Source organism: Gobius niger, assembly GCF_951799975.1.
Source record: "Gobius niger genome assembly, chromosome: 24".
NCBI lineage: Eukaryota > Metazoa > Chordata > Actinopteri > Gobiiformes > Gobiidae > Gobius > Gobius niger.
The window spans coordinates 1,336,967-1,358,164 of record NC_136875.1 but is presented as its reverse complement, the minus strand read 5'-3'; the positions used below and the strand labels follow the sequence as shown (position 1 = coordinate 1,358,164).

Below are 21,198 nucleotides of genomic sequence, written 5' to 3'. Positions count from 1 at the left end.
GTTCCGGAACACACGTTTGTTGCCTATTCTGGAAAGCGCGTTATTTGCCTGTTCCAGAACGCGCGTTTGTTGCCTTTTCCGGAAAGCGCATTTGTTGCCTGTTCCGGAAAGCGTGTTTGTTGCATGTTCCGGAACACGTGTTTGTTGCCTTTTCCGGATCACCCGTTTGTTGCCTTTTCCCGAAAGCGTGTTTGTTGCCTGTTCCGGAACACACGTTTGTTGCCTTTTCCGGATCACACGTTTGTTGCCTTTTCCCGAAAGCGTGTTTGTTGCCTGTTCCGGAACACACGTTTGTTGCCTTTTGTTACCTGCTCCGGAACGCGCATTTGTTGCCTGTTCCAGAACACGCGCTTGTTGCCTGTTCCGGAAAGCGTGTTTGTTGCCTGTTCCAGAACGCACGTTTGTTGCCTTTTCCGGAACGCGCGTTTGTTGCCTGTTCCGGAAAGCTTGTTTGGGGGGTCAAAGAATATCATATATGGGATGGAGCAATTCCGCTTTCAATGGCAGGTTCTGTCAACCAGTTGTGGGCTGTATGCTGTCTTATGTCTAACTATCAGGGACCTCTAGATGTTTCACAAGACAAACCTGTTTGAAATGTATCTGTATTATCCATCCATCCATCCATTTTCTTCCGCTTTATCCGGGGCCGGGTCGCGGGGGCAGCAGTCTCAGCAGAGATGCCCAAACTTCCCGATCCACACACACCTCCTCCAGCTGTTCTGGGGGGACCCCGAGGCGACACCAGGCCAGCTCGGAGACATAGTCCCACCACCGTGTCCTGGGCCTTCCACGAGGCCTTGTCCCACTAGGACATGCCTGGAACACCTCCCGCGGGAGGCGACCAGGAGGCATCCGAAACAGATGCCCGAGCCACCTCAGCTGGCTCCTTTCGACGTGAAGGAGCAGCGACTCTACTCCGAGCTCCTCCCGGGTAACTGAGCTCCTCACCCGATCTCGGAGGGTGCGCCCAGCCACCCTGCGAAGGAAACTCATTTCGGCCGCTTGTATTCGCGATCTTGTCCTTTCGGTCATGACCCAAATCTCATGACCATAGGTGAGGGTGGGAACGTAGATCGATCGGTAAATCGAGAGCTTTGCCCTCCGACTCAGCTCCCTCTTCACCACGACAGACCGATACAGCGACCGCATCACTGCTGACGCCGCACCGATCCGTCTATCGATCTCACGCTCCATCCGTCCCCCACTCGTGAACAAGACTCCGAGATACTTGAACTCCTCCACTTGAGGCAAGGACTCCCCACCGACCCGAAGAGGGGAAGCCACCTTTTTCCGGTGGAGAACCATGGCCTCGGATTTGGAGGTGCTGATCCTCATCCCGGCCGCTACACACTCGGCTGCAAACTGCCCCAGTGCGTGCTGAAGGTCCTGGTTCGTTGGAGCCATCAGAACAACATCGTCCGCAAACAGCAGAGATGAGACTCTGAGGCTCCCAAACCGGACACCCTCCGGCCCCTGGCTGCGCCTAGAAATTCTGTCCATAAAGGTAATGAACAGAACCGGTGACAAAGGGCAGCCCTGGCGGAGACCAACACGCACCGGGAACAGGTCTGACTTACTGCCGGCAATGCGAACCAAGCTCCTGCTGCGGTCATACAGGGAACGGACAGCCCTTAGCATAGGGCCCCGGACCCCATACTCCCGGAGCACCCCCCACAGGGCACCACGAGGGACGCGGTCGAACGCTTTCTCCAGATCCACAAAACACATGTGGACTGGTTGGGCGAACTCCCACGAACCCTCGAGTACCCGATGAAGGGTATAGAGTTGGTCCAGTGTGCCACGACCAGCACGAAAACCGCATTGTTCCTCCTGGATCCGAGGTTCAACCATCGGCCGGATCCTCCTCTCCAGCACCCTTAGACCTTAGAATAGACCTTACCCAGGTCTCACTGTCGTTACCCACGTGGGCGTTGAAGTCCCCCAGCAGAACAATGGAGTCCCCAGTCGGAGCACCATCTAGTACCCCTCCCAGGGACTCCAAGAAGGCCGGGTACTCTGCACCGATGTTGGGCCCGTAGGCCGAGACAACGGTGAGAGACCTGTCCCCGACCCGAAGGCGTAGGGACGCGACCCTCTCGTCCACCGGGGTGAACTCCAACACGTGGCGGCTGAGCTGGGGGGATATGAGCAAACCCACCCCAGGCCGCCGCCTCTCCCCGCGGGCAACTCCAGAAAAATGGAGAGTCCAGCATCTCTCCAGGAGTTGGGATCCGGAACCCAAGCTGTGCGTGGAGGTGAGCCCGACTATATCTAGTCGGTATCTCTCAACCTCCCGCACAAGCTCAGGCTCCTTCCCCCCCAGCGAGGTGACGTTCCATGTCCCGAACGCCAGAAGCTGTGCATACGGACCAGGTCGTCGAGGCACCTGCCTCTGACTGCCACCCAGTCCTCTCTGCACCCGACCCCTACGGATCCCTCTGCAGGTGGTGGGTCCACAGGAGGGCGGGCCCACGTCGTCCCTTCGGGCTGGGTCCGGCCGGGCCCCGTGGGCAGAGACCCGGCCACCAGACGCTCGCGTTCGGGCCCCAAGCCCAGGTCTGGCTCCAGGGTGGGGCCCCGGCTGCGCCATGCCGGGCGACGTCACGGTCCTTGAATATTGTACGTCCATAGAGATCTTCTGAACTGCTCTTCGTCTGACCCGTCACCTCGGACCTGTTTGCCATGGGAGACCCTACCAGGGGCATAAAGCCCCAGACAACATAGCTCCTTGGATCATTCGGGCACTCAAACAACCCCACCACGTTAAGGTAGCAGTTCATGGGGTCTGTATTATCTCTTTCTAAATATGTAAAATGGTTAGAATATTTCCGACAAGAGTTGAATGTTTTTGTTTGTGTTCATGTTCTAGAATGTGATGTCATAATGTCAAGTGAAGAGCAACGGCTAATACAACTCTATTGGAGAAATCAATTTTTGTAAAAAATCTCCAAGAAAATTGAGAAATGTTGTGCCTCAGTATTTGGAAGGGATATGATTCACAAATCTGCCACATTTTTATGGCTGCAAGTTCTTTCTACAAGACATCGAATGTTTCAGAATATTGTCCCCACTTTCAGATGCCTTTCAGAGAAAATAGACATTAGTTTATATGTGCTGACAAAGAAGACAATGAACTTTGAGAGTTTTTGTTTCATGTAGATTCTCCCTGTGATACCGAGACGTCAACCAAAATCTGCAGTTACTGCCATGGAATTTTCAGTTGCCTTCCACCTCAACTATTGGCTCTTTAGAATGTTGTGATGTCATGTGAACCTATTGAAAGAATATGTAATTACAAAGTAACTGAAGTTATCATTCTCTTTGAGGTACTACAGACACAAGGGTCTTTGAGGTAATAAGTCTTAAACCTGTTTGCCTTTTTTAAAAATAAAATCTTTAAAAGCAAGAATTTGTTCTTATACTGTTTATTTTCAGTATATAATGGTAAGAGACCACCCTTGAATACATTCATAACACATTGAGATTTTTTTTTTTTAACAATGAATGAAATGTAGACTTGAATTGAAAACCCTGTAATGCAGGTACCTCTAATCCGATAAACATAGAAAAACTTACAGCAATGAAACTCATGTTTTTACAAGTTGGCTACAAAGTGAACTTCGCGTCAGTGCAATAGTCAAGGTATCTTTGAAAAGGAGTATCTCACAGGATAAAATGATTGGAGGCTCAGTGTTTGGACTGGATGAATTCATTCATATATATGTTATAATAGTGATTATCCAGCTGGGGCCTCATGGTCAGGATGACCTCTTCATCCCTGTGTATCCTTTCCACAGTAATATCCCCTCTAGTGTCAGTAATAAAGTCACACCACTGAAGCCCTGTAATGGCAAGCTGACCCTGGACTTGATAATAATATTTATGAGACTTCTTCAGGCAAAGCTTGCCATTCATTGTTTTTGAGATGCTTGACTTCTTCCACATTGACAACATCACAAGCCTTTACTTCTGCAAGGCCAAACAATGGACATCCTTTTGGGTCGAAAACTTTTGCATCAGGAGTGGTGGCTAACTGAGGTGCGTCCGGATGAATTATAACACCACACTGCATGACAGAAACATCACACAAGTCCGAATATTGATGTAGAATTTCAGGCTCCAGTTCAAGTCCTCTTTTCATTGCTGCAGTTTGAGGTGTTGCTTTGAGTATACGTGCTGCAAGGTTTTTTGCTGATGACTCACCACGTACATAACATACTTCTCGGAAGCGACTGGCTGTCAGTCTGGGTCTCCTCACCTGGCCCCAAAGAGGACACTGAGATTGCGGTCTTGTCTCTTCTTCAATAGCTGCAGATAAGTGACGGGACACCTTCAGACTTTCCAGGTGACATTTCTGTACATAGTTGGGCTGAAATGTGAAGGGATTTTTGAAACCGTAGCCTTCAACAGGCAGAGTAGGAAAACCCTGCGCTTCTGAATGTTTGATAATGTCTCTGCTTTCAGAATCAGGTGGAAATTGATAAGATAACACTGATCCAAACGGAACTGGGCCAAACTTTGAGTCCACCATATGGAGACTGTCCAAGCCATGAGGCAATTTGCAAATTCCGGGCTGGGGACGCACATTCTCAAGCTTCTTCATGCTGGACATGATGTGGGGATCTGGAAGTGGACCTGAGGAAAAGCACGAACACAATATACAGTAGATGTTAGTAAATGTTAATATATATTTAATATCTATACAAATGCGGTATCGAGCAGCTATAGGTTGGCATGAGCCTGCATAACGTAGGGAAAACGCAGAATGGCAAAGGGGAATAACACTGTGTACACAAAGTATTGCTAAAAAAAATCAGAACATTTTCTAGATCAATAACTTACCGTAGTAGGCCTTGTAAACAATTGATTTCACAAATTTTGTTGTTGTTTTTGTGGATTTTTTTACCACCATGTCTGTTGTACACTCTGGTGCAATTCCCTAAAATGAAAGATCCATATTACTTGTCAGTAGAGCAAAAGAAAAGATCTATACACGAAAACTTTACCTGCGTCCTTGGCTGATGCCATCTTTGCAGTGTACTGGTGCAGGATAAAGGGACTGGCACACTTTTAAAGCCCATGGCCCTATAGTCAAGGATGGGCAAAATGAGGAACCCTTCAAACAGTGTTTCAAAAATCAACCTTAATGTTACATAATTTGAACTATGAGATTATGTGACAACCCCGTGAACTGCTCCCTTAACGTGGTGGGGTTGTTTGAGTGCCCGAATGATCCAAGGAGCTATGTTGTCTGGGGCTTTATGCCCCTGGTAGGGTCTCCCATGGCAAACAGGTCCGAGGTGACGGGTCAGACGAAGAGCAGTTCAGAAGATCTCTATGGACGTACAATATACAAGGACCGTGACGTCGCCCGGCATGGCGCAGCCGGGGCCCCACCCTGGAGCCAGGGTTGGGGCCCGAACGCGAGCGTCTGGTGGCCGGGTCTCTGCCCACGGGGCCCGGCCGGGCACAGCCCGAAGGGACGACGTGGGCCCGCCCTCCTGTGGACCCACCACCCGCAGAGGGATCCGTAGGGGTCGGGTGCAGAGAGGACTGGGTGGCAGTCAGAGGCGGGTGCCTCGACGACCTGGTCCGCATGCAGAGCTTCTGGCGTTCGGGACATGGAACGTCACCTCGCTGGGGGGGAAGGAGCCTGAGCTTGTGCGGGAGGTTGAGAGATACCGACTAGATATAGTCGGGCTCACCTCCACGCACAGCTTGGGTTCTGGATCCCAACTCCTGGAGAGAGGCTGGACTCTCCATTTTTCTGGAGTTGCCCGCGGGGAGAGGCGGCGGGCTGGGGTGGGTTTGCTCATATCCCCCCAGCTCAGCCGTCACGTGTTGGAGTTCACCCCGGTGGACGAGAGGGTCGCGTCCCTACGCCTTCGGGTCGGGGACAGGTCTCTCACCGTTGTTTCGGCCTACGGGCCCAACATCGGTGCAGAGTACCCGGCCTTCTTGGAGTCCCTGGGAGGGGCGCTAGATAGTGCTCCGACTGGGGACTCCATTGTTCTACTGGGGGACTTCAACGCCCACGTGGGTAACGACAGTGAGACCTGGGAGGGAGTGATTGGGAAGAACGGCCTCCCCGATCTGAACCCGAGTGGTGTTCTGTTATTGGACTTCTGTGCTAGTCGCAGTTTGTCCATAACGAACACCATGTTCGAGCACAAGGGTGTGCATAAGTGCACGTGGCACCAGGACACCCTAGGCAGGACACCCTAGGTCTCGGACACTCGGGTGAAGAGAGGGGCGGAGCTGTCAACCGATCACCACCTGGTGGTGAGCTGGATCCGCTGGCAGGGGAGGAAGCCGGTCAGACCTGGCAGGCCCAAGCGTGTTGTGAGGGTCTGCTGGGAACGTCTGGTGGATCCCTCTGTCGGTGGGGTCTTCAACTCCCACCTCCGGAAGAGCTTCACCCAGATTCCGGGGTAGGCGGGGGACATGGAGTCCGAGTGGACTCTGTTCTCCTCCTCCATTGTCGATGCGGCTGCTCGTAGTTGTGGCCGTAAGGTCTCTGGTGCCTGTCGCAGCGGCAATCCCCGAACCCGGTGGTGGCGCCCGGAAGTAAGGGATGCCGTCAAGCTGAAGAAGGAGTCCTACCTGGCCTTGTTGGCTTGTGAGAGGTACCGGCAGGCCAAGCGTGCTGCAGCTCGTGCGGTCGCGAAGGCTAAAACTCGGGTCTGGGAGGAGTTCGGGGAGGCCATGGAGGAAGACTATCGGTCGGCCTCGAAGAGATTCTGGCAAACCATCCGGCGCCTTAGGAGGGGGAAGCAGTGCTTCACCAACACTGTTTACAGTGCGGGTGGGGAGCTGCTGACCTCGACTGGGGATGTCGTCAGGCGGTGGAAGGAGTACTTCGAGGACCTCCTCAACCCCGTCGTCACGTCTTCCAATGAGGAAGCAGAGGCTGGGGACTCGGAGGTGGGCTCGCCCATCACCGGGGCTGAAGTCACCGAGGTGGTGAGAAAGCTCCTCGGTGGCAAGGCTCCGGGGGTGGATGAGATTCGCTCTGAGTACCTTGAGTCTCTGGATGTTGTTGGACTGTCTTGGCTGACACGTCTCTGCAACATCGCGTGGCGGTCGGGGACAGTGCCCTTGGATTGGCAGACCGGGGTGGTGGTCCCTCTCTTTAAAAAGGGGGACCGGAGGGCGTGTTCCAATTACAGAGGAATCACCCTCCTTAGCCTCCCCGGTAAGGTCTACTCCGGGGTGCTGGAGAGGAGGATCCGGCCGATAGTTGAACCTCGGATCCAGGAGGAACAATGCAGTTTTCGTCCTGGTCGTGGCACACTGGACCAACTCTATACCCTTCATCGGGTGCTCGAGGGTTCGTGGGAGTTCGCCCAACCAGTCCACATGTGTTTTGTGGACTTGGAGAAAGCGTTCGACCGCGTCCCTCGTGGTGCCCTGTGGGGGGTGCTCCGGGAGTATGGGGTCCGGGGCCCTCTGTTAAGGGCTGTCCGTTCCCTGTATGACCGCAGCAGGAGCTTGGTTCGCATTGCCGGCAGTAAGTCAGACCTGTTCCCGGTGCGTGTTGGTCTCCGCCAGGGCTGCCCTTTGTCACCGGTTCTGTTCATTACTTTTATGGACAGAATTTCTAGGCGCAGCCAGGGGCCGGAGGGTGTCCGGTTTGGGAGCCTCAGAGTCTCATCTCTGCTGTTTGCGGACGATGTTGTTCTGATGGCTTCAATGAACCAGGACCTTCAGCACGCACTGGGGCAGTTTGCAGCCGAGTGTGTAGCGGCCGGGATGAGGATCAGCACCTCCAAATCTGAGGCCATGGTTCTCCACCGGAAAAAGGTGGTTTCCCCTCTTCAGGTCGGTGGGGAGTCCTTACCTCAAGTGGAGGAGTTCAAGTATCTCGGGGTCTTGTTCACGAGTGAGGGACGGATGGAGCGTGAGATCGACAGACGGATCCGTGCAGCGTCAGCAGTGATGCGGTCGCTGTATCGGTCTGTCGTGGTAAAGAGGGAGCTGAGTCGGGGGGCAAAGCTCTCGATTTACCGATCGATCTACGTTCCCACCCTCACCTATGGTCATGAGATTTGGGTAATGACCGAAAGGACAAGATCGCGAATACAAGCGGCCGAAATGAGTTTCCTTCGCAGGGTGGCTGGGCGCACCCTTCGAGATCGGGTGAGGAGCTCAGTTACCCGGGAGGAGCTCGGATTAGAGTCGCTGCTCCTTCACGTCGTTCCGGATGCCTCCTGGTCGCCTCCCGCGGGAGGTGTTCCAGGCATGTCCTAGTGGGACAAGGCCTCGTGGAAGACCCAGGACACGGTGGTGGGACTATGTCTCCGAGCTGGCCTGGTGTCGCCTCGGGGTCCCCCCAGAACAGCTGGAGGAGGTGTGTGTGGATCGGGAAGTTTGGGCATCTCTGCTGAGACTGCTGCCCCCGCGACCCGGCCCCGGATAAAGCGGAAGAAAATGGATGGATGGATTATGTGACCGATGCCTCGGTGAATGGAAACAATGAATTCATGGATTTATAGACTACAGCTTTGAGAGGACAATATTTCAACTGAGGTGCTGGAATAAAATGAAAATGAATTACTTTGTTGATTGTAATACATTCAAATCATCAGCAGATGGCAGAATAGAATGAGGCTTCAGTTTTGAATAATTTCCTAAGTCCTGGTGTTCATTATTGTTATGTAGATTTTAAATATACCTTGTGCTTTTACGGAAGTGTGTATGCATGTTTTGAACCTGTCAAAGACGAATTTCTGTCGCCTTCGTGGACAGACAATAAAGTTAATCTTATCTCAACACAACAGGCTGGGAAGCCCCATAAATTCGCAAGGCTTAATTTTGCAATCATTACCTGTAATGTGCTGTTTGGTAAAGTACTGCAACCAGGTGGTTGCAGAGGGCCCTTCCTGCAGCACAAGAGCAAGACATTTCTTGCACAGTAACTGGCACATCACCTAAATTGAAGGTTATCTGTAAAAAAAAAAGACTATTTGTACGGAACATCCTCATTTTATGGAGCTTCAGACAAGTGTATATTATGCAGAGAGTCATTCACAATGCAGGCCTCCAGCTAACAATTTCTATTGCTACACAGCATCTTCAACAAAGATGAATGAGATTTAGGTCTCTATCCATAATGTTACGCAATTGCTGAAATAGAACCTGAAGATGATGCGCTTCCTCATTTTTCTTCATGGACCTATGACATCTTCCCCTGACAGTCACCTCACTTTGCACTATATTTGAAACTGATGGGAAAAATGTTAGACAATGCACTACTCACTATCAACTGGAATGAACAGGGTAATACTAATCCCACTTATGGCTCTTGCATAATCAGTAAAACATTGTTATTTTTTATTAACTTGCAAAAACAAATGTAGCACCAATATTACTTACTAGTAATGAAAGCACACTGGTCTGCCAACATACCATTGTAAACTTACCTTCATAGTTGAAAATGTATCCTTCGATGAAGAATTTATAACCCTTGTCCATTTTAGATCTTTTAGTAAGTGAATGAGTGTCACAAATCCTGTGTATGTCCTCAAATGTTAACTGAGGCAAGTTGACAAGGGACTCTGTAAAAACATTGTGTGATGACTGCGCTATCCTAGAAAAAAAAAAGCACAGAGAAAATTGAAATTAGCACCTTAGGTTTAAGCCTTTATAATGTACTGAACAGTAAAACATACAATGTATACTTAAGAAAATGTATAGGTCTGTTGTTGTTTATTTCCATGATTTTTGCGACGTTTTAGTGAAAGGTGGGCAAACAGCAGTTTTGTTTCCAGCGGAGAAGAGCTGTTTATTTAAATCACAGACCATTTACAGCACAAAGGAAGCAATGCTCTGTTTGTGAAAATTGTTTTGACCCACCATACAACTATTATTATCTATTTAATACATTTGTGTTGCCCACCAAAGCATTCTCACTGTTCAGTAGCATGTTGCTAATGTTTAGCCTTAGCATTCGGAGCAAAGATAGCCTATTCTTTGGAAGCTAACAGATTGCAACACTATCTACAGATCTATAACTAGGAAACCAAACAATAGTTACACCGATCGATTAACAATGTAAGCAAACACACGAGAATCAACCTTCCCAAATCAGCAGTTGTTAGCGTCACAACGGACTACGAGCTTCTGGACAAACTCACTCCTCTATCATCACACAGTTATACTTCTGTGATTATTTTTTTTACTCCACACGCCATGTATAACTTGTTGTCTATGATTACATACCTTCCACTTGACATCTGCGGGAAATTTTATGAAGATATTTTCTTTCAGACTGAAATACGCGATCCTGTGCCATTAGGTGTAACGCGGCCCGGAAGTGCTGATACACTGCCCGGAAGGCGGAAGGCGGATTTGTGACGTCAGCGTGAAAAGGGCCTATTGTCAGCGATTGCTTGTAAAAATCAGCTTGGCGATTGATTGTACTTCCTTTCATTTATGGGGATAGTCTCGCACAAACAGGAGTCATAACTTTAGCTTCAAAATTAGCTTCTCAACACTGAGCCACAGATGTGCTTGAGTACCACAACGATAACTAGTCACTTTTAGCGAGCCGCTCTGTAAATGTGTTTGTTTAGTGACGTTGGATAGAAAAAAGAAAAAAAGGGTTAAATATTAAAGCCTTTATGTAACACCACTTCAATGACTAGGACAGCTACAGGAACACTTTCCCACCCCGTTTGTGTGCGCCCCCACATCGCAGGAATACCTGTCCCTGTTGAGACCCCTGGGTAACCCCAAAAAGGGTTCATTCAGCCGTTTTGGACGACTGAACTCACGCTCCATCGCTAATAAGTCTTTTTCTATAAATGAGCTCTTCTCGAGGAAAGACTTGCACTTCCTTTTCCTTTTTGAGACAGGGCAACGGGATGGCAAGCTCATCCATCTGAATGAAAGGTGTCCAGTGGGCTGTTCAGCTGTTGGGACGCCCCGCCCCTGTCGCTACGACGGTGGTCTGGCCGCCGTTTACAGAGATGCGTTCACGTGCAGAGTGATGAGCATGGAGCGCTTTACCACTTTTGACGGAATGGTCGGCATGTCAGGCTTTGTGTTAGAGTGGTTTAGATCTTGGCTGACTGGAACTTTCTGTGTGTCCTCTAACAACATGATGTCGGGATCTGCGGACTTACAGTGGGGCATACCCCAGGGCTCGGTTCTTGGGCCCCTTTCGTTTTTTTGCTCCCTCTAAGCGAGCTGATCCAGCAGTTCAGTGATGTCTCCTATAACCTGTATGCAGACGATCTCCAGCTGTACTGTCCTCTGAACCCCAGAGACTGGCTTCTCTCACTAACTGTCCGGGCAAAATTTAAAAAATGGGTCAGTGATAATAGCCTCCAGTTGAACTATTATTCAGCGCCTTGGCGACCTGAGCGGAATCCGTAAAAAGAAGTTTGAGGAACCCTGGAATAACTTTTCATGAAGGGATGTCCCTAGAATGGCATAGCAAACAGCTAATCAGAAACTGTTGCTTCCATTGCGCAGCATCTCTAACCTCTAATGGTTTCATGTCACAAGCTTGAGATGATTGTTCATGCTATATCCTCGCGACTGGACTATTGTAACCGCCTGCTTACATGTGTTAGTAAAAAAGATAAAACAAAGTTAGCTCAAGGTGACGCATCTAGCAATGCTATGTGGGAATGCAGCAATGCCGGTCAGGGAAAATGGAGTAGCTTAGAGCTAGTAGTAACCCAGCAGCTGGATGAGTGGCCAGCATGGCGCCTTTACTTTCCATCACGGTGATCTCTACAACACTCCAGGATAAATTGTTTTGTAGGTTTTCTGGTGGTGGTCAAATACACAAGTATCAACTTTATTTTCCACATGAAATCTCATCAAAATTGCTGTACTTTTTGTACAACAATTGGGGAAAGATGGAAAGATTGTTCGCCCAGGGCGCAAAGCAGGCCACAAAGATTTGACCAAAGAATCGACGTGTTTCCCTTTTGTTTGTGCATGTTTCTTGGTTTAATTTTTTTTATAATACAATTTTTGTTATTTTGTAGCAATCATGGAAAAGTTACAAAAAAAACATTTTATCTTTTTATTTTTCAAATGTTACTATTGCATATTCTTGTCAAATCTTCCAGTGGACATAGGCAGCTACTTTATTATGCCGTTTAATATATTCCGTCTTTGCCAGCTCTGGGCAGCCTGCTCCTATGGTGGATGGTTTGTTCAAATGACCCACATTCCCTACATTCAGGTTGTGTCCCATCCTTCATGACATGATGGTGGTATGTTCGAGTAGCTCCATTCCATTTTGATCTTGTGTAGCCGTGTAGCCATAATGAATCCCTCAGTTTATACACATCTGCTTTATGCAAATCGTTTGTTTTCCATGCAAATGTTTCTCTTCCGATGTGCTTTTCAGTCGGCCTAAAGCTTGTGACTTTGCTGTGTGTTTAGCCTTTTTAGTCTTTTGTCTTTTGGAGTAACAATCGGGGACTTCAATTTCTGTACACTGTAATAAGTGTTTCCTTGAATAAAAGCAATACAATTGAGTTAAGTGGTTGCATTTGCCTTTTTGCTTTCACACAACTTATTTTGCAACCTCTTCAGGGTGCCAGTTTTGGTCCGGGCATTTGGACGCAATTGGACACAAGGGGGCGCCCTTCCAACCTTCTCAGTGTAAATGTGAGTATACTTTAGACAGAGTGAGACTTTAGGTCAGCCACCATGAGTGACAGTAACATGATGCTAAATACAGTGAGCTCTTTGTTTCCAGTGAAAGGCTGAGGCCTCATTGTTCTTCAGTCACAGGTGTCGAGACCAGTCGAGAGAGCTCCTTCTTGTTCAGACATGAAAACGAAACTATAACAATAGTCTAAACGTGAAGACACAAACAGTTGGTCAATTAAACACATCTATAATAGACTGTCCCTTTATTTAAAAGTTGGGAAAAGCATCCGTCATTTTAAGTTGCGTTCATGTGACATTGAAACATTCTTAACCTCCTATAGTTTAAAATTGAGGTGGTGGGCCGCTGAGAAATCTCCCGAATAGGCTAGAGTGAATGCAGTGTGTGTGCACAGACTAGTAGCCTCGCTTCTGTCAGGTACCCCAGGGCAGCTGTGGCTACAATAATAGCTTACCATCACCTTGGAGGGAATGAATAATGACTGCAATGCAACGCTTTGAGAAACTTAGTAATACAGGCTTGTAAAGCGCAATACAAGTAAGGCTAACTATTATAAGGCTTTTATTGTATCATCATCATCATCATCATCATCATCATCATCATCATCATCATCATCATCATCATCATCATCTTACAGTGAAACAGATTTTGATCATGATGTTCCTTTCACAGATGACTGTCATTACTCACGTCCAATCAGCTCGCTCGCTTCGCCGGACGCTGATAGAGAGGTATGTCTATTTTGTTTTATGATGTCACCCGCGTTTGTAAATGTTCCTATATCAGACCACACCATGTAAATCATGGGTAGGCAAGTTTGCTTGGTCGAGGGCCGATTTTCTTCATTGTAAAAAGACCAAGGGCCGAACCTGACAATTTTAGCCAAAAGTAAACCTTACAAATGCCAGTGCTGTGCTTAATATATGACCTCATTTGATGTTCTGTTTGGAAATGTTTAAGTAATTGACAGGTTTTCTCACATTTTTTACAGTACTTATCCCCTTAAGCGAACATATTTTCTCCAGTTCGACCTTTCCCAAATCTAAAAAGCTTCTTGGGGAAAAAAAGCATCAAAGGATCGACAAAAAAGTGATGAAAAAGCAACAGCATGCAACAAACATGCATCAAAAAAAGTGACAAACGCAACAAAAAAGTGAAGACAACACGGCGGCAACGTGAGGAAAAATCGTAGATCACTTTTGATGGTCTTAGCTTTCAAATGAGGCGTTACTCCCATAGGCTGTAAACTCCAATTGAGAGGCTTTTTAGATTTGGGTAAAGCCGAACTGGAGAAAATGTGCTCGGTTAAGGCAGGGGTTAAGGGGTTAAACTCTACTGGTTCAACTTCCTCTGATTTGAATAAAGTTATTTCTCAAAATCCTCTTGAGGGCCAATGGACAAAGTGGAACCAAGTCTGTTTTGTTTTTAATTTCCTTTTAATCATTTGTCAAATACATTTCCAAATGTAATGTAAAAGAAGTTTACTGTCTGACCCATCCTGTGGAACAGTAGGTGGCGGTAATGCCCTAACATTTAGTGGCAAACCGCCAGAATTATCCTTAAGAATATTTATTTTATTTTGCTTTGTCCATGTACAAAGGATGTAGTTGGCTGACCCATACTCCGGAACAGTAGGAGGCGGTAATGCTGCTTTAAGCTGGTTGCCAACCGCCGTAAAACAACAAGAAGAAGAAGACGCTGTGCTCTGATTGGTCAGTTCAGCTGTATATACGTCTCTCGGACGCTGTGACTTCCTCTTTCTTTCACGCGACCCTCGTGTTCGGTACGTGCTGCATTACTCACTCTACACACGCTGTAAATACACGTTTTGTCACGTTTTTCTGGGCAAGACGTGTACTGGGGTTAAGCCATCTGACCACGGTGCCATAGTTGGCTTAACACGAGTCGCTAGCTGGGAAGAATGTGATGAGACTTTGGTAAATTCCTCCCGCGGCCTCAAAAGCTAACAGATTAGCTGCTAACTGCGCTTAGCATTAGCCGCGCTTCACAGTCCGCCTTTTTCGAAGCTCCGCTTGTTGTTTATTTATTTATTAATTTATTCATTCTTGTGAATTAATTTTGGGGTTTCTCTTCACTCAGATTCAACCCTTGTCTTTAAAACGGTCGTAAGGCGATCCTTGGAAGCACTGCAAAGATGCCCAGGGAAGACAGGGCCACGTGGAAGTCCAACTACTTCATGAAAATCATCGTAAGTTTTGTTTTAAAGACCAAACTCTGCAGCAGTTTGGGGGTTTCTGTTTTTAGTTTGGAGGGAAGTGGACTTAAAGATGAACCGTTGAATGCACTTAAGGTCATTAAGGCTCAAACTATAACTGGGCGAGTAACGCATTACTTACAGGAAAGGCTGTGAAAACTAATGCATTAATCGACATCTAATTCATTATTGAAAAGTTGCTAACTATTATAGCAATTCACTGAGAATTTCTGGCACGTGTACAGACTGAGACCAAGACTAACTAAAACTGGAATATTTTTAAATTCACATGACATCAAAAAATCCAGTTAACTAATCTGAGATGATTGAGCCCTTTAGGGCTGCAACTAACGATTATTTTGTAATTGATTAATCTATTTTTTACGATTAATTGAATAATCTAAGCTGAATATAACATTTTCCTACACCATTCACATTTTTATCACATAGCTTAAGTGGCGCTGTTTGAGGATGTGTTGATGGAGTGAACTAAAGGAAATGTTTTTTGAAGGCTCTATTAATGACATTTACAATGTTCAAAACACTACAGACCCTAAATATAAAATCAAAGTAGGTTTTCATCAAAAATACTACATTTTTTGTCATTTTTGCTCCATTTTAGTCTATGTGAACCAGAAAACGATTTATTGATTACTACAATAGTTGTTGACTATTTCAATAATCGATTAGTCGTCTCAGCCCTAGAGCCCTTCACTCATTGCCTGATCCTTGAACTAAATCAGAAATAAATGATTCCACAATCCCAGCACTTTTCCCCAGTGAAGTCCAGCCTACAGAGGTTCTGAGCTTTCAATCGAGGAATGGCATGTTTCCACAGACTTGTATCAATAATTTGGTGGCCCATTATGGTCCATAAGCTGCAGGTCATCTTCTGGTCAGCGGTGCAGTGCTGCCCGGTCGTTCCCCCTGCAAACATCAACTGTCTCCTCGCTATCCCGGTCTGTCTCTGTGGCAGCCCGGGACGTAAGGTCTCAGACACTTCACAAACCGCTGCCTTTTTAAGCAGTTTCACTTTCCAGGACTTCAGTATAGTGGCACTGGGAGACGTTTGCTACAGTATTTCAGACCGGGATGCGCTGACGTTTTTCCAACGGCGTTTGTCTCGTAGCAACTGCTGGATGACTTCCCTCGCTGCTTCATCGTGGGCGCCGACAATGTTGGCTCCAAGCAGATGCAGACCATCCGCTTGTCCCTGCGTGGGAAAGCCGTGGTGCTGATGGGCAAGAACACCATGATGAGGAAGGCCATCCGCGGGCACCTGGAGAACAACCCGGCCCTGGAGAAGTGAGTTTCCAAAGTTGGTCTTTTCTAAACTGTTATTGTGCCTAAAATGTCATTGAAAAGAATGGGGACCAACCTCTTAGTTTATAGTATTTGGGTATTGCCTGTGAACCCTCGGTGACCATCCCTCTGTTGCAGGATAAGTTCCAGAGCAGCAGGTCAGTGCTGTGCTGGCGTTCCCCCTGCACAAACCAAACTGACCAGCTATCCCAGTCTGTCTCCATGGCAATGCTGGGACGCACAGTCTGACAAAATCTCATGTTCCAGTTGAGGCGATGAATCGCATTTGATTTCATGCTTTTAAAAATGGACAATGTGGAAAATGGCTGAATCGTAAAATCCATGTCCCCTTCAGGTGCCGGTGCTGCAGCAACTGTTTTCAGAAATGACACAGCAGAGAACCAAGCGACTTTCTAACTGTTGCTTCACAAAGGCTGCATGATTTTTTTCCAGTGCGCAAAGGAGTTTATCCACTAAAGCAGGGATCGGAATTGTGACTATTTTGGTCACATGCTCCCAAATTAATGCCTTTGCGATTTAAAAATAGAATCACTCGCATGTTTGACTGCAAGCGTAAATGCTCCACCGTAAAAGAGCCTTCTCACGCTACCTTAAAAAAAACTTGCGTCATTGTTTTCACAAACACTGCCTGTCAGCAACGGCAAACTTCTAACGCTGTTCGAGCATATTGTAAACTAACGTCCATCTGTGCTGTTTTCAGGCTGCTGCCCCACATCAAGGGAAACGTGGGCTTCGTCTTCACCAAAGAGGACCTGACCGAGGTGCGGGACCTGCTGCTGGCCAACAAGGTGAGCTCTAAACCCACTAGGACTCAGTTTGGCAATGGTTGGTCAGATTCCACTGGTGTGTGTTAGTAGCCTTATCGTCCAAAAGCTGCAGGTCATCTTCTGGTCAGCGGTGCAGTGCTGCCCGGTCGTTCCCCCTGCAAACATCAACTGTCTCCTCGCTATCCCGGTCTGTCTCTGTGGCAGCCCGGGACGTAAGGTCTCAGACACTTCAGTATTTGGTTTTCAATACGATATCTGAATACTTGTCCCTGTCACCATCATATAGAACCATAAACGGATGAAGGATTTTCTTTCCTTCCGTTGAATTTCTATTACTTTAGTATATTTTGAGGTGAAACTGTAAAGGGCATGTTTATCAGAACCTCTTGAGTTGTGTTTTGATGTTGCTAACCGCTTGACCGCTCTCTCCAGGTGCCAGCCGCTGCCCGTGCTGGAGGTATCGCCCCCTGCGATGTGACGGTGCCCGCACAGAACACCGGACTGGGGCCTGAGAAGACTTCCTTCTTCCAGGCTCTGGGCATCACCACCAAGATCTCCAGAGGAACCATTGAGATCCTGGTGAGTCTGAATGTTTCCCTTTCGGACATGGACATTTGGGAGCCTTAAGACCTGGCTTAGTCGCGGTTCATCACATTCATCTGAAATGTGTGTAGAAGTCATTAAAAAGTTATGTTTTCAAACTGGCAAATCAAATTTAAACAGGAATTGTGCAACCGTAACATTGCTTGACTAGCTTTACTGTCACAAAAGCAGCCTAATGTCCCACTTTACTCAGAAATGGCATTAGATAGACATAAATCTACTGTTGCCTAAACTGTAAGTCTACAATAAATAGAAGTTTTTATCCTGCGTTTGTAAATGAAAACAGAATGCCCCTATGTTCAGCTCGTACTCCTGACGGTGACGATAAAACTTGTGTGTTTACAGAGTGACGTGAGCCTGATCAAGACGGGCGATAAGGTCGGCGCCAGTGAGGCCACGCTCTGCAACATGCTCAACATCTCGCCCTTCTCCTTCGGCCTCATCATCCAGCAGGTTTACGACAACGGCAGCGTGTACAGCCCCGAGGTGCTGGACATCACCGAGGAGTCGCTGCACACAAAGTTCCTGGAGGTAACTGTCAGAGAAAAGAGTAAATGAGAAACATACAGCTTAAAAATAAAGTGAGTCACTAAATGTTAGCATTTTAACTTCGCTTACAAACCGAGCATTAAGTGTGTATCCAATCAATATTGACAGGTAAAGGGAAAATAAAAACGGCAACAGCCCCGCCTAGTGGTGGAACAAACTGGCTCCATTGATTCAGATTTTGTCTGGATGACCTTCAGTTATTAAGTTGACCGTTTAAAATTGTCAACTCAATTTTACGTCTCAAAATGCAGGATATTGGCCAAGTTCTTGACTAATCCTTTATCAGTCAGTTAAACGTTTGTTAAATGTTTCAGGGTGTGCGTAACGTGGCCAGTGTGTGCATGGAGATCGGATATCCCACTCTTGCCTCCATCCCTCACTCCATCATCAACGGCTACAAGAGGGTGCTGGCCATCGCCGTGGAGACGGAATACTCCTTCCCACTCGCCGACAAGGTACCACCATTTTTTAGAAGATCTTCAATAAAACTTTAAACAGGACGAGACCGTAGGAATATGTTGGAACCAATGGCATTTCTGGTGGCCCTTCTAACCAGTCTTCAAATGTCACTTATTTCCTTGACACCGTTTCGGTCTATTTTGAATTATTTCATGATATTATTTTATACATAATAGTCCATCCCACTATGGGATGGATATATAGAAGTTCCATGTCTGAAGCGCAAATTAAGGTCAAAGCGTGCAGGATTCGCACATTTGTACATAAACAGATTCTGTGAAAAGACCGCTCTAACTTAGAACTTTCCCTTGATAAATACTTCCTGCCCTTTTGTTAAGTCGGTGTTTAATGCTGTGTATTAAACATGTAACACTCTTTCCCCTCCAGGTGAAGGCGTTCTTGGCCGACCCGTCTGCCTTTGCAGCTGTGGCAGCTCCAGCCGCCGCAGCAGCAGAAACAGCCGCCGCTCCAGCAGCCGCTAAAGAGGAGGCGAAGGAAGAGAGTGAGGAGTCTGACGATGACATGGGCTTCGGGCTGTTCGACTAAACTGTTCAATAGGTCAATAAAGATCCAGAAAACCTACAGTCTGAGTGTTTTTGTGATGAGCTGTGAATTTTCTTACATGAAACAACCTAAGGGCATGCAGTTCAATGATATAATGAAATCAAGTAAAACTAGCTGAACTGATGTGAGGTTAGGAGCCACTTTGACTGTCCTCTGTATGTGTGCGTCCTGCCCCTCGGTCACCTTTTTACTTTACTGTCTGGTCCATTGTAAGTGCTTAGTTCTGATATAAGGCAAAGGCGAGCCAAATCGTTTTAGTAACATCACTGGAACTGCCACCTTAATGTGGTGGAGGGGTTTGAGCACCCGAATGATCCTGGGGGCTTCATGCCCCTGTTAGGGTCTCCCATGGTAAACTTGTCCTAGGTGACGGGTCAAAGAGTGGTTCAGAAGCCCCTTATGATAGACCCAACAGGCCTGGTTAATCGTGAGGCTTCTGTGGACCCACCACCTTCAGGAGGAGCCATAAGGGGCAGGTACAATGTGTGCCACGCTTACTACACTAACGGTGTGCTGGCTACATGGATAACCCCCCCCAACTGGCTTTACTATCATCCGCCTGCATGAATTCCTACCACCAGGAGTACCAACTTACAAACATGCAAGAGAATGAGTGATCTGCACAACGGACGCCATCAAATCACTTTTTTGGGGGGGATAAATGACTACATAAAGCAGCGGTCTCTTAAATACGAGTGATCGCGATGTCTGTGGTAGGCATTTTACATTTTCATATTTGATTAACATTTGATTAAAATCCTATGATCGGCAAAAACAATGTCCATAAACAGGGCATTGATTCTCTTGCGCTGTAACACATCTATCATTTTATAAAACTGTCAGAGGCCTGTATGCATCAGCTGCCTACCATTCAAAACATCCGGTGGAAGTAAACAACACATGTATCCCAAAATGTATTCAGCTGAGGTGCAATTTTCAGCAAATTAGGTCTCGCATAATCTCACTGGCTTTGTGAAAGACAAACATCTCATCTTTGGGTAACGTGGCAAATGAATGCAAACTTCAGAGCACAAGTTCACTTTAATTTTGTGAAAGATGCAATTTGTGAATGAAGCAGTTGTACAATAGGCTCTCAGACCACAGAATAAAAACGGGTTAGACCTCAGAGATTCTTGTACTAGTTTAGCTTTTCATATTCCAGTCTTCTCAAAAAAAAAAAAACTTGAGCATGTCTTGTATGGAGCCCTGGAAGTGACAGAGTAAGAAAACAATAGGGTGATAAAGTCAGGGGCACAAGACTTAACCCACTCAAAACTCTTATCGATCTGGTGCTTAACGGTCTTTTATCTGCACTTTGAGCACAATAATTAATTTGATAATTCAACATTTGGACCTGATTAAGTTTAGGTCATACATTTATTAAGAGGGATGTAAAATACCAATACAATCCAAAACGTAGAATATTAAAACCACGTTTCTGATGTGTTTTGTTCTTCACAGGCTGGTGGCTGATCGCAGCCCTAGTCCTTAAAGCTGCATTATCTAACTTTCTAATGTGAAAACAAAGTAGATATGAGTGCGTGTTTAAAAAAGATCTTTAATAAAACTCTCGATGGGACGTGGCCATAGTAATATGTTTGAACAAATGGCAGTTCTGGCGGCCATCTTGTGACTGGTCCTTCTAACCCAGTGCAATGTTGAGTTATTTCATGACTCTTTAAGAAATTGTGTTTGACCTTATTTGAAAAAACAAATCTGACATGTTATTTCAGTTTTATAGGAAGGTTAGACTTTAGCTCCATTTGTTCATGGATTTTCCTCTGTCAAAGCACATTTAAGTACTTAAAATATAACATTTGTTTCCTTTAAAACAGTATTTCTGCACTTTTAAACACATGACCAATATTTACTGAACATTGGACAGTGATACAGTGAATGCTAACCACTAAACCCAGGGAATGAATGGAGAAAACAAAGCTAACACGGCAAAACAACACAACGTTTCAAAGAAATGACCTGATCCAGACTGAGATACGAGACTAAGAAGGAATAAACCACTAACTCACTAACAGTGAGCGTGTCTCACATTCTACTGTTGGATCAATTAATATATACAAACT

The 21,198-nt window shown here is 46.7% G+C and overlaps 1 protein-coding gene across 1 annotated transcript; it reads left to right on the top strand.

The window, feature by feature from the left end:
- The first annotated feature begins 14,322 nt into the window (after positions 1–14,322).
- On the top strand, positions 14,323–19,137 carry rplp0 (ribosomal protein, large, P0). Its single transcript, XM_079582363.1, has 8 exons — positions 14,323–14,420; positions 14,738–14,846; positions 15,982–16,157; positions 16,876–16,963; positions 17,375–17,521; positions 17,891–18,076; positions 18,409–18,549; positions 18,941–19,137. The coding sequence occupies exons 2-8, from the start codon at positions 14,793–14,795 to the stop codon at positions 19,097–19,099; spliced, it is 951 nt and encodes a 316-aa protein (XP_079438489.1). The 5' UTR covers positions 14,323–14,420; positions 14,738–14,792; the 3' UTR covers positions 19,100–19,137.
- The last annotated feature ends 2,061 nt before the right edge of the window (positions 19,138–21,198 follow it).

Excerpts from the sequence above, each read along its gene's own strand:
- rplp0 (XM_079582363.1), top strand. The coding sequence starts at position 14,793 with ATGCCCAGGGAAGACAGGGCCACGTGGAAGTCCAACTACTTCATGAAA. Across the intron at positions 16,964-17,374 it reads ACCTGCTGCTGGCCAACAAG|GTGCCAGCCGCTGCCCGTGC; the intron begins GTGAGCTCTAAA and ends CGCTCTCTCCAG. Across the intron at positions 17,522-17,890 it reads GAGGAACCATTGAGATCCTG|AGTGACGTGAGCCTGATCAA; the intron begins GTGAGTCTGAAT and ends GTGTGTTTACAG.